At 45.0% G+C, this 12,907-nt stretch overlaps 1 protein-coding gene across 3 annotated transcripts in view; it reads left to right on the top strand.

Moving 5' to 3' along the window:
• The first annotated feature begins 259 nt into the window (after positions 1-259).
• The window catches only part of gk5 (glycerol kinase 5), an 81,561-nt gene continuing 68,913 nt past the window's right edge, over positions 260-12,907 (top strand). The window contains exons 1-2 of one of the 3 annotated variants that reach the window (XM_070883645.1): positions 260-746; positions 10,132-10,225. In XM_070883645.1, the coding sequence (XP_070739746.1) occupies positions 618-746; positions 10,132-10,225 (223 nt within the window). In that variant the 5' untranslated portion in view covers positions 260-617. Of the gene's footprint in view, positions 755-10,131; positions 10,226-12,907 lie in introns of those variants that run through there. The other 2 variants (XM_070883646.1, XM_070883647.1) reach the window with 2 other exon arrangements.

The following is a 12,907-nucleotide window of genomic DNA, read 5'->3' as shown; positions in this document are numbered from 1 at the left end:
CCTTTCCTGATGGGTATAATAGGTATTACCATGAGTTGGTTGCTCAGTGCCAACTGCCTGGCCTTGCCGTGCGGGATGGGGTATGTTGGTGCAGTGCGCCGACCATTGCTCAGTGACAGAGGAACAGAGCCCGCCTCAGTGGTGCTCAGGGTCTGCCCGGGGAAGCGGGCCACCTCCCCTTAAAGATGGGCTGATGTGTGACGGACCACGTCACAGGCGGGGTCAGTGACCGGGAGAAAGGGGTGCAGACCTTGACGCTTTCTCAGCCATGCCCTCGGAGGCTGTGAGCCATTTGCTCGGGACTCGGGGAGTGCGGAGTTTGCCGGATACTCCTGGGACACAGAGTAGCGCGGGAGGGGTACCCCTGGGACACAGAGTAGCACGGGAGGGATACCCCTGGGACACAGAGTAGCGCGGGAGGGATACCCCTGGGATACAGAGTAGCGACCGCAGTCGGAGCTGCTACTTCCTGCTTGCTGTAAGCCCTGCCCCTGGCGTGTCCCTGCTCATTTACACGGCCGGCTCATTTCCCTTCCCCTGGTTGATGCGGCAGCTCCATGGCGCCTCGGGTGTTGGGCCTGTAAGTCCTGAGGCTGTCTCCGGGCCCCCGCCCAGACATGGGTTCTGTGAAGAACGGTGTGCGGCGCAGTGATACCTATGTCCTGGCCGTGGATGTTGGCTCCACGTCCATCAGGTGCCACGTGTATGACCCAAGTGCCAAAATCCGAGGTTTCAGCAGCAGGCCGGTATGTGTGTGAGTGTCCTTGCCTCTGCCCGTATTTGTTTAACCTCAATTTTGTACATATATATGTGTGTGTGTTCTAATGTCATCTACAGGACAGGAAAGGTAGGTTTGCAGGTTCCAGGGAGCGTGTGTAGAATAGAATTGACTTTGTGCTTGAGCCAAAATGCCATTTAAAAACAAAACTTGCATTTATCTGGCGCCTTTGCCCACCCCCGGACGTCCCAAAGCGCTTCACAGCCAATGAAGCACTTTCTGAAGTGTAGACACTGTTGCAATGTGGGAAATGCGGCCAGCCAATTTGTGCACAGCAAGCTCCCACAAACGCCCATATGATGATGACCAGATAATCTGCTTTTTAGTAATGTTGATTGAGTGATACATATTGCCAGGACACTGGGGATAACTCTCCTGCTCTTCTTTGAAATATTGCTGTGAGATCTTAGTGTCAGTGTGTTATGGTGAATAAATGCAATTCTCTTTTTCTATTACTTGCAATTCTGAGGTGTATTGGTGATGACATTTTAAGGTGCTGTGTAGTTGTAATTGGAACCAACTTTATCATACTAACCTGAATAAGTTAATTCAAATTTTATTTGTGGAATGTTCTGTGATCCTGTCATTTGGTGAAAGGGAGAGGAGGACCAGCTTGAATGCTGAAGTACCTGTGAGGTCTATTGGTGGGATACCGGCACCTGTTTGTTTCGTAAACTACATACAACCATATCAATTTGCACTCAATCTTTGTGGTTGTCTGAATCCTTGATAATGTCAGGGCATGGGAATTGGCATGTCAAATGTAATACAATCTTTGATTAACTAAGACTGGTATTTGCATCAACGTAGGCAGTAGTCTGAATAGAACATTGTGTGTAGCAGTAAGTGAAACATTTCCTGGCTATGTGTCAATGTTACAGTAAAGTCCAACTAATAACTGTGTAAATGTGATAACGAGCAGCAAATCAAAGTACATAAAGGACCAAAGGTGGCAATTATGATTAATCCTGTAGACATTTGGCCGAATAGGTGGAGTCATTTACTGTACCAAAAGCAAATGTGTGCATACATTTCATTTAAAAAAAAAAATGAAAAACGCTGGAAGTACACACCAGCTCCGTCAGCATCTGTAAAGAGAAAAGACCAGAAAAAAATAACTTCCATTTGTGCAGTGCTTGTGTCAGCTGTGACTCAGTCGGTAGCACACTCGCCTCTGAGTCGGAAGGTCACGAGTGCAAGTCTTGCTTAAGACTTGAGCGCAGAATCCAGGGCTGACACTTCAGTGCTGCTGTCTTTTTTGAAGGTGCTGTCTTTCAGATGAGATGTTAAACCTCTGCTTTCTATGGACATAAAAGCCCCCATGGCACAATTTGAAGAGCAAGGGAGTTCTCCTGGTGTCCTAGCCAACATTCATCCCTCAACCAATAAAAAAACATGATCTGATCACTTATTTAATTGCTATTTCTAGGAGCTTGCTGTGCACAAATCGGCTGCCGTATTTTCTACATTGCAATAGTGCAAAATTGACACTCCCTTGTGGTTTCTATTTGCTCAATTATAGAGTGTGGTGGCTGGTGTGCAATGGTCACCACACGTTAAAAATATCCACCCACAGGCATCTTTCACACCCTCAATTGGAGTTCAGGACTGGAACATTGGGTCCTTCATTGAAACCTCTGCGAACCCATGTGGAAGCAAGTCATCCTTGTTCGAGGGAGCGCCTATGATGATATAGAGTATGCATTCTCTCCCAAAAGGACACATTCTACTTGCCCAAATCCAGAGAGCTTAGGCATGAGTTTGAAGTGGCTAAGTGGTGGTTAACCTGCTAAAACCATTACACTTACCAGTACAGGCTAACAATGTGCTTCCTGCTGCTTGTCTAGCTAGGGCCTTACTGGGATATTCACTTGGAAGGTTATCTGGTGCAGAATGGGTGGAATCCTCGCCCCAATGATTGGTCTTCTTCTCCAGGTTCCATTGACTAACCAACCTGGCTCATTAATCATTGACCGTGCTGTGGATGCTGCAGACTTGCCTGGTTCAGGCACTGGATTATCGGGTCATCCACAGAGGATTGAATTGGTTTTGAGCTTCCATAGTCAGGTTATCTTGGAGCCACCTTGACCACAAAGAAACGCTATTAGGATATGCCAATACTCAGGAGAGAGTCAGTCTCCCTGTGCTGGCTCTTTTAAGTATTCAGCTTTAAAACAAAGCATTGTTTCAAACATAATGCAAGTAGAGATAATGCTACTCTAAGGAATAGAAGGATAAGGGTTAGGAGAAACAGAGACCCAGAGACTTTGAGCTTGGGTATAATTGACAAAAGCATATGGTTTTCAGCAGCAGAAGGGACAAAATAGAGATGGATGCAAACAATGCATATGGCAGTCTTGATTGTGGAAAAGATGTGGGCTTTGAAGCTCATAGTCACATCCACTTCAGGGATGGTCAAGGAGGGGAATTGAATCAGTGGCAAGGGAGCAGAGTTTGCGGCAAGGCCGAAAATAATAGCTTTGGTTTCCCCGATGTTACGTTGGAGGAATTTGTGGCTAGATGGAATGTTGGACAGGCAGTTTGACAGCACTAGAGTAGGAGGGCTGCAGGTGACCAGCATACAACTGGAAGGTGACCCCATGCCTGTGGATGATGTCACTGAGAGGCAACAGGTAAATGCAGGAGGGGGCCATAAATGGATTCTTGAGGGGGTGGAGCTGGCTGGAAGGCTAGCCATTACGGGAGATGTGGTGGCTGCATTTGGATACATAGGAGTGGAGCCATGCAAGGATGGTTCCAAGGGGCTGGAGCATGGCATGGCCCACTGTCTCAAACACGGCAGAGGTTCCGGAGGACAAGGAAAGATAACCCACTATATTCACGGTCAGCAAGGATGCCTTTTGTGACTTTATCCAGGGTTGTCTTTGTGCTATGAGGAGGCTGGAATTCAGACTGGAGGGATTTGAACAGAAAGTTTCAAGAGAGATGGGCTCAGAGCTGGAAGGTAATGACAAGTTTGAGAACATAGACCAGTTGGGTTGAATGGTCTGTTCCTGTGCCGCAAAAAAACAAAGACTTTCATTTATATAACACCTTTCACAAACACCGGACATCCCAAAGCGTTTTACAGCCAATAAAGTACTTTTTGAAGTGTATTTGCTATTGTAATGTAAGAAATGTGGAAGCCAATATGTGCACAACAAGCCCCCACAACTGACCTGGTAATCTGTCTTTGTTCTGTAGATTGAGGGATAAATATTGGCCAGGGCACTGGGGCTGTTCTTCAAAATAGTGCCAGGGATCTTTTACGTCCACCTGAGAGAGCAGACGGGACATTGGTTAACATCTCATCCAAAAGACTGCACCTCCAACAGTACTGCCTCAGCACTGCACTGGAATGTCAGCCTGGATTTTTGTACTCTCGTCTCTGGAGTGGGACTTGAACCCACAGGCTGACTCTCGAGGTGAGAGTGCTACCAACTGAACCACATCTGACACTGTGGAGTTTATGTAACCTTAGTGAGGAAAGGCAGGTTGGAAAATTATGAGTCCAGTGTAAATGTTTTGATTGGGGGGCTGGGGGGTGATGGCAGCGGTTTTGAAAGGGAGAGAGATGAAGCCTGAGGAAAGGGAACCATTTACAATGTCGGCTAGCAGGAGGGGAAATTGAAAGTTGAGTTGGGCGGGGAAGGGAGGATTCGAAGAGGCATATGCTGGGTGTTGTGGAGGAAAGGGTGTGAGGGGAAAAGGAGGGGAAAAAAATCGCAAAGTGGGTGCGAGACTGGGGGGAGGTCAGGAGCAGGGAAGGGGGGGACAGGAAGGGCTATAATAGTGGTTATGGCAGTCGCATAAATGGTCCTGGTCTTAATGAGGAAGAACTCCATGAAGTCTTTGCACTAGGTGTTGGTAGGGCAAAAGTGATTTGAGGAGGCAGCGAGCTGTGAAGAAAATAATCCTTGGTTTGTTCTTGCCTTCAACTAAGATGAGGAAAACAGTCGATGACCTAAATTGTTCTAAGATTATTTTTGTCAACTAACTTAAAATAGATTTAAGTTTATTATGAAGACTAAAATTTGAAAAAGAATTATGTCTTTTTACAATGCCTTATAATGCCTCTCAAAATCGCAAAGCATTTCAGACAGTGAATTATTTGTCTGTTTTCATTTTCCCTCTTTTTCTATTTCTGTGCTGAATATGGTCAGCAGGGATCAAGTGTTGAATAGTGTGCATAACAGCAAAGACAAAGTAACTTGTTTGTGTCAGTGATTACTCCTTGTTTGTAATAAGGAAATGGTGAATCCTATTTGACCATTATTATTACATCTTTCCAACATTACAGCAGTGACTACACCTCGAAAGTACTTCATGGTTGTGAAGCACAGCGGGATGTTCAGAGGTGCTACGTAAATGCAATACTTTCTTCTTATTCTGATTCAGGACAGTCGAAGACTGCAATCTGTCATAGAGAATAAGTACACCTCCAAATTTTACCATCAAGGTGGAGATGTTCAAGTTTGTTGGTCATATTGAAGGTAGTGAAAGAGAAAATTAATTTGGATGGAGATCCAGTCCACAGAAAAGGAAGGCAATAAAAGAATATGTCTTTAGAATTGTTGTAGTTTATTGCAGACCTTCTGAGTGGCTGGCCAGATAGTGTTTATATCTAAGGGTACTTTGCCAGTTACTAAGCACATAACTGCAGGAATCTTTGAATCAACTCAGCCAAGTTGCTAATAAGAGAGCATGTTGGAAGGAGGAGGCTCCATGAACATCCCCATCCTCAATGATGGCGGAGCCCAGCACGCGAGTGCAAAAGACAAGGCTGAAGCGTTTGCAACCATCTTCAGCCAGAATTGCCGAGTGGATGATCCATCGCGCCCTCCTCCTGAGGTCCCCACCATCATAGAAGCCAGTCTTCAACCAATTCTATTCACTCCATGTGATATCGGGAAACGACTGACCGCACTGGATACAGTAAAGGCTATGGGCCCCGTGCCGAAATCTCGATCTCCGATAAATGACTCAGACACCTTCAGCTCCGGCAGAAGTTTTTTTAATTTACTTGCTAGCAAGGGAAAGGTCACACTCAGTCAATGGCTAAGTGAACACCTCCGAAATGATACAGTTTCACGAGATATTTATACAGTAAAACCCAAGTTATGGCCTCTCCCTGTGTATTGGCTGTGTCTCGCAGTCAGTGAATACAGATAAAGAGTTAATTACTACATCCTTGTCCTGACGTGGTTTCCAGATATTTCCTTTTGTCAGGGTTATTAGTTGGCCAGCCGGCCATTACTCGATGAGAGTGTGGTAATGAGCTATGTCAGGATTGTCCAGTTTCCTGGTCAGTTATCTTTTTGCATCAAATGGATGAGGTCTCTACAAGAGATAATGGCTGGTGGTTTGAGTACTTCGAAAAGGGTGGGGTGGCGTGGAACTGGTGTTGTGTAGACAATAGGAGAGCACCATGGGGGGGGGCGGGGGGTGTACTTGTCTCAGCAGGACTTGCCTCCTAGCTGTCTGGTAGCTATCAGCCCTTTCAAGCCAGGTTTAGCTGTATATGTAAGCCGACTGCTTTATGCAGAAATTTCTGGAAGGACCAGGACTCCATTTTGTTATATATTAAAAAGGGCACAAAAATACCGTGCGGTATCAGCTTAGATAAAAATACATTTCCACACCCGACAGCATCCCGGTTGTAGTGCTGAAGACTTGTCCTCCAGAACGAGCCAAATTGACTGAAGACAGGCATCTGTGATGGTGGGGACTTCGGAAGGAGGCCGCGATAGATCTTTACAGCCTTGGTCCAAACATGAACAAAAGGTGAGGTGAGAGTGACTGCCCTTGAAATCAAGGCAGCATTTGATCAAGTGTGGCATTAAGGAGCCCGAGTAAAATTGGAATCAATGGGAATTAGGGGGAAAGCTCTCCACTGGCCGGAGTCATACCCAGCACAAAGGAAGGTCGTTGTTGGTGGTCAATCATCCCAGCCCCAGGACATCGCTGCAGGAGTTCCTCAGGGCAGTGTCCTAGGCCCAACCACCTTCAGCAGTTTTGTTTCTTTCACTACTGTCATTGGATCTTTTACATTCACCTAAAGAGGCAGCCTCGTTTCAACGCCTCATCAGAAGACAAGCTCCAACAGTGCAACATGCTCTCAGTACTGCACTGAAGTTTCAGCTTGGATTATGTGCTCAAATCCTGGAGTGGGCCCTGAACCCACAGCTTTCTGACGAGTGCTACCACAGAGCCAAACTGATGTGTGTTGTCATGTAAAGGGTCAAAGTCTTTTAGCTTCTTCAACAATTAAGGTTATATTGCTTAATTTGGTGTTGATTTATGGTTGAAAAGTTAATATTGCCATTCAGCCCACTCTTTTTCCAAAGCAGTACATGGCCTCGATGGCAGTGAGTTCCAAGGACACCTTCAAAGTATCCTTGAAAAAGTGCAACATCCTCACCGACACCTGGGAATCCAAGGCCCACGACGGCTCAGAATGGAGGAGAAGCAGCCGGGAAGGCGCCGAACACCGAGTCTCTTTGCCGGGAGCATGCAGAAGCCAAACAAAAGGAGGGTGCGGCAACCCAGGCACCCCACCCACCCGTTCCTCCAACCACCGTCTGCCCCACCCGTGACAGACTGTGGGTCCCGCATTGATCTCATCAGTCACCTGAGAACTCCTTTTTAGTGTGGAAGCAAGTCATCCTCGACTCTGAGGGACTGCCTAAGGAGAAGTGAATTAAACACTAATAAAATGGCAAGATGGTGGAAATCTGAAATAAAAACATAAAATGCTGGAAATACTCAGCAGGTCAGGCAGCATCTGTGGAGAGAGAAACCGAGATAATGCTTCAGGTCGATGACTTTTCGTCAGAACTGTAATGAGCTTACTATTTTATTTCAGCTGAACAAGAGACAAGATTGGAGAGGAGGGAAAGAAGGGAAATTAGCTACATTAGGGGATTGGGAAAAGAAAGTCTTGTGAGGAATGAGAATTTTGAAAATTTACATTAAAACTTATTTTAAGTCCTTTGTTTTAGCTATCCCTAAAACTGGAATTGAGTACTATATTGTAAGTTTAGGTCTTCAATAATTAGCTGTACACTAGAGGGCTTTTTTTTTTAAAAAGAGAGAAATATTTAACTTTCACATGGACGTGGGTGGTTTTAACTTCATGGTATTTAATGCATTTGCATAACACATTTATTTTATGCCTGGAATGTAACATTATTTTCAAGTGTGGTTGGGGGAAGCTCTGCACTGTTTTGCAAGATAATTGGAATAGTTTTTGGATTTATTTCCCAATGAGGTTGAAGTCCTACTCCCACGGGAGTTTTAGTTTAAAAGAATAATAACCCTATTCACAAACACAAAGCTGGTTGGAATCTTGGCTCACCTGAGGCTCAGTTATGTAAGATCAGGATTGATAATCTGGTCAAATCAGTATTACTGGTTGCAGTTGGCAACGGGTGACATTTTATGCTAATTATAGTCAATGTTTGCACAATGTTTCACTGAGATTGTTTTTACTGTGACCAGCTCTTAGCTCATTGTGATTTAGAGATATTAAAAAGTATATTTCCAACTTTTATATAAAAAAAAATCCTAATGACATGACAAACTGCAAAACCAGCAAAAGCTTCAGAAAAGCTGAAAGCTCAACCACCTCTGAATTTCGGCCTTAAGATGTGACGAGAAGGAGGTATGCGGAATATTCACGCTCTATTGTGCTTGGGTTGTGGGGGGCAGGGAAGAATGGAGAGCTTACCCTAAAGTTAACCGAACTGCAGCTTTTGAGTTAAGGTCACTTGGTTAGGTAGTAATCCAATCAGATGTGAGAAAGTGGATAGACATAGCTTTTTATTAGTATAGGTTAAAAAGAAAGAATTGCATTTATATAGCGCCTTTCAGGACCTCAGGACCTCCTAAAGTGCTTTACAGCCAATGAAGTACTTCTCGAGTGTTGTCTCTGCTGTAATGTGGGAAACATGTTGGCCAATTAGCACACAGCAAGGTCCCACAAACAGCAATTTGATACTGACCAGTTAGTTTTTTTTAAAGTGATGTTAGTTGAGGGATAAATATTGGCCAGGACATTGGGGAGAACTCCCCTGCTCTCTTTGAATAGTGCCATGGGATCCTTTACGCCCGTCTGAGAGGATAGACAGGGTCTCGGTTTAACATCTCATCTGAAAGATGGCACCTCTGATAGTGCAGCACTCCCTCAATACTGGAGTGTCAGCCCAAATTATGTGCTCAATTTCTGGAGTGGAATATACGATCTTCTGACTCCTTGGCGAGAGTACTGTCACTGAGCTAAGACTGGCACTTAACTGATACAGAATTGCAATTCTATGTTTGTGTAATATTTGTATCACCATTGAAAATGAATATTACAGTGCATTCACACGAGGTTAGTGTTGGTGCAAAGCAGTTCTGACTTTGCACAGACGTTAAACCTATGAAGTATAAATCTGGGCCATCCCGACCTGTGTGAGAACACCACCGCAGGTCGGGGCTATAAATAGAGCTGGAGCACCGGGCCCTGGAACATCGTGGGCGGAGGTGCGGTGAATGAGGGTACGGGACCCAGACGAGCCGAGGGCCCAGGGGCAGCACGGACCAGCCCACACTGCGATATGTGCGCGCACTAGGTCCGTGCAGCAGAGCAGGACTCCAGTCATCCTGATTAACCCTTGCCACTGGATAAAGGCAGAGCTCTGTCAAGCCCGTGTGGTGGCTGGTGTGCAACGGTCACCCCACGTTTTTAAAAAAAAAAAAAAATCCACGCCCAGGCATTTTTCTACCCCCTCAATTGGAGTTCAGGACTAGAACAACGGGTCCTTCATTGAAACATCTGTGAACTCTCGTGGAAGCAAGTCATACTCGTTCGAGGGACCGCCTACAAAATCTGGTGTCGTACCCTGAACTAAGTCTGGGGTGCAGCATAGTTGAAACTAGTATCTCAAGAAGTCTCCTTCCTCTTTGTCCCAGCATCAGGTCAGGCCCTGATCCTAGCCCCCGGCTGCTTTTAACACCATTACTGTTGGTGCGGTGTGAATGCACCTATCGATACATACTTCATTCTAAATATCCGTTAACAATTGCTGGTATTAAGATGTCAAATATTGGAAAATAGAAAATAGCTGTTTTGTGTATATAGATATATTTATATAGCCGTGTTTATCACACTTATTCCTTTGTTGTAGTAAAGAATAGTTTTTAAAATCAATTGTCTTTAATCGGTTATGATGATTGTCTGCGAAATCTTTTCGTGTACTGCCTGCACAAGTGAGTGCTATGTTGTGATCAAAAAATAATCAATGCCGTGAGAATATTTTTTAAATAACTTCTTTCCTCAGTTTGACTGTTGCCATTTATTTTTCCAACAGACAACGATGTTGTATCCTAAACCTGGTTGGGTTGAGGTGAATCCAGAAGCAATATATGACCAATTTGTTGATGTTGTGAAAGAGGCCGTTGAAGGTAAGCAGAACGTTTTCAGTCGAGTAACTCTTGTTTGAGATTCAAAAAAAACCTCCGACTGATTTATGTATATTATATGTACAATATTTTCTGTGGTTCATGCACCACAGTGTGGCTAGGCAAGTAAGCAACATGCTTTCTCAATTCTTAATACCGATCCAAACTGACTTTTAGGAGGCTGCAAGACTGTGCTGCCTTTATTCCCCATAAGAACATAAGAAATAGGAGCAGGAGTAGGCCATACTGCACCTCGAGCCTGCTCTGCCATTTAATACAATCATGGCTGATCCGATCATGGACTTGGGTCCACTTCCCTGCCTGCTCCCCATAACTCCTTATCCCCTTATCGGTTAAGAAGCTGTCTATTTCTGTCTTAAATTTATTCAATGTCCCGGCTTCCACAGCTCTCTAACGCAGTGAGTTCCACAGATCCACAACCCTCTGAGAGAAGAAATTTCTACTCATTAAATGGGCGGCCCCTTATTCTAAGATTTTGCCCTCTAGTTCTAATCTCCCCTATCAGTGGAAACATCCTCTCTACATCCACCTTGTCAAGCCCCCTCAATCTTATACATTTCGATAAGATCACACCTCATTCTTCTGAATTCCAATGAGTAGAGGCTCAACCTACTCAACCTTTGCTCATAAGTCAACCCCCTCATCCCCGGAATCAACCTAGTGAACCTTCTCTGAACTGCCTACAAAGCAAGTATATCCTTTCGAAAATATGGAAACCAAAATTGCACGCAATATTACAGATGTGGCCTCACCAATACCCTGTACAACTGTAGCAAGACTTCCTTGCTTTTATAATCCATCCCCTTTGCAATAAAGGCCAAGATTCCATTGGCCTTCCTGATCACTTGCTGTACCTGCATACTAACCTTTTGTGTTTCATACACAAGTATCCCCAGGTCCCGCTGTACTGCAGCACTTTGCAATCTTTCTCCATTTAAATAATAACTTGCCCGTTTGATTTTTTTTCTGCCAAAGTGCATAACCTCACACTTTCCAACATTATACTCCATCTGCCAAATTTTTGCCCACTCACTTAGCCTGTCTATGTCCTTTTACAGATTTTTTTGTGTCCTCCTCACACATTGCTTTTCCTCCCATCTTTGTATTGTCAGCAAACTTGGCTACGTTACACTCGGTCCCTTCATCCAAATCATTAATCTAGGGAAGCATTTTTTTAATATTAGTTCCTGTGTTGTGAGTGTCGCTGACCAGGCCAGCATATATTGCCTTTGAAAAGGTGGTGATGAGCTGCTGCAGTCCGTGTGGTGAAGGTGCTCCCACAGTGCTGTTGGGGAGGGAGTTCCAGGATTTTGATCCAGCGATGATGAAGGAACGGCAATATATTTCCAAGTCAGAATGGTGTGATTTGGAGGGGAATGTGGAGGTGGTGGTGGTGTTCCCATGCACCAGCTGCTCTTGTCTTTCTAGGTGGTAGAGGTCACGGGTTTGGGAGGTGCTGCTGAAGAAGCCTTGGCGAGTTGCTGCAGTGCAGTACACACTGCAGCCACGGTGCGCCTGTGGTGAAGGGAGTGAATGTTGAATGTGGTGGATGGGGTGCCAAGCGGCTGCTTTATCCTGGATGGTGTCAAGCTTCGAGTGTTGTCGAAGCTGCACTCATCCAGGCAAGTGGAGAGTATTCCATCACACTGCTGACTTGTGCCTTGTAGATGGTGGAAAGGCTTTGGGGAGTCAGGAGGTGAGACACTCACCGCAGAATACCCAGCCTCTGACCCGCTCTTGTAGCCACAGTATTTATGTGGCTGGGCCAGTTAAATTTCTGGTTAATGGTGACCCTCAGGATGTTGATGGTGGGGGATTCAGCGATGGTAATGCCACTGAATGTCAATCGGCGATGGTTTGACTCTCCCTCGTTGGAGATAGTCATTGCCTGACATTTGTGTGGCACGAATGTTACTTACCACTTAGCAGCCCAAGCCTGAAGGTTGTCCAGGTCTTGCTGCATGTGGGCATGGACTGCTTCATATGTCTCTGGCAATGACCCGTTATGGTGTGGATAAGGCCTGGAGCTCACCATGTGGAGGAATCTTGGCTACGATCCATGTTCAGCCCCAGTATACAGCTGACTCCAGTATAGATTACACATTGGTGAGATCACGACGAATGGAATTATTCGTGCCCACTTCTGAAATGAGGGTTGAATGTTCAGTTAAGTTGAAGGAACTTTTAAGAGATTCTGATGTGAGTATAGGTCATGATCTGTAACAGCAAATATAATTGTGCAATGCCTGATCCTTTCGGGATATATTTAGCACTGGTGCAACATGAAACTGCTGTATACAAGTTACCTTATAGTCTTAACACCCCTACAAGAGAATGTACCCACATAATATTATTTAATGCTGCAGTTACAAAGACACCAAAAGTGGAACAGTTTCACAATCTTTGTTCAATACAATCATTTCCTGTTTCTGTCTAAAGTAAAATGAGGAACAGATGCTTTTGTAAAATGGGAGGAATTCAGAGAACAAATGACGTGGCGTCAGCTTGTCTAATCAGAAATTGTTTAAACTTAGAGTACACTCGAAGCTTGATAATGGCACAGTCCCTGTCCACTTTGGATCCCTGAGGTGGATCGATCCTCATTGAGCCCGAGTTATGGCTCATGAAAACTGGTTACTATAGCATTGCTGCAAGGCCGCTGTC

Source organism: Pristiophorus japonicus, chromosome 6 (genome assembly GCF_044704955.1).
Source record: "Pristiophorus japonicus isolate sPriJap1 chromosome 6, sPriJap1.hap1, whole genome shotgun sequence".
Taxonomy (NCBI): Eukaryota; Metazoa; Chordata; class Chondrichthyes; family Pristiophoridae; genus Pristiophorus; species Pristiophorus japonicus.
Note: the sequence above shows the minus strand (reverse complement) of the source record. Positions and strands in the feature narration are given on the sequence as shown.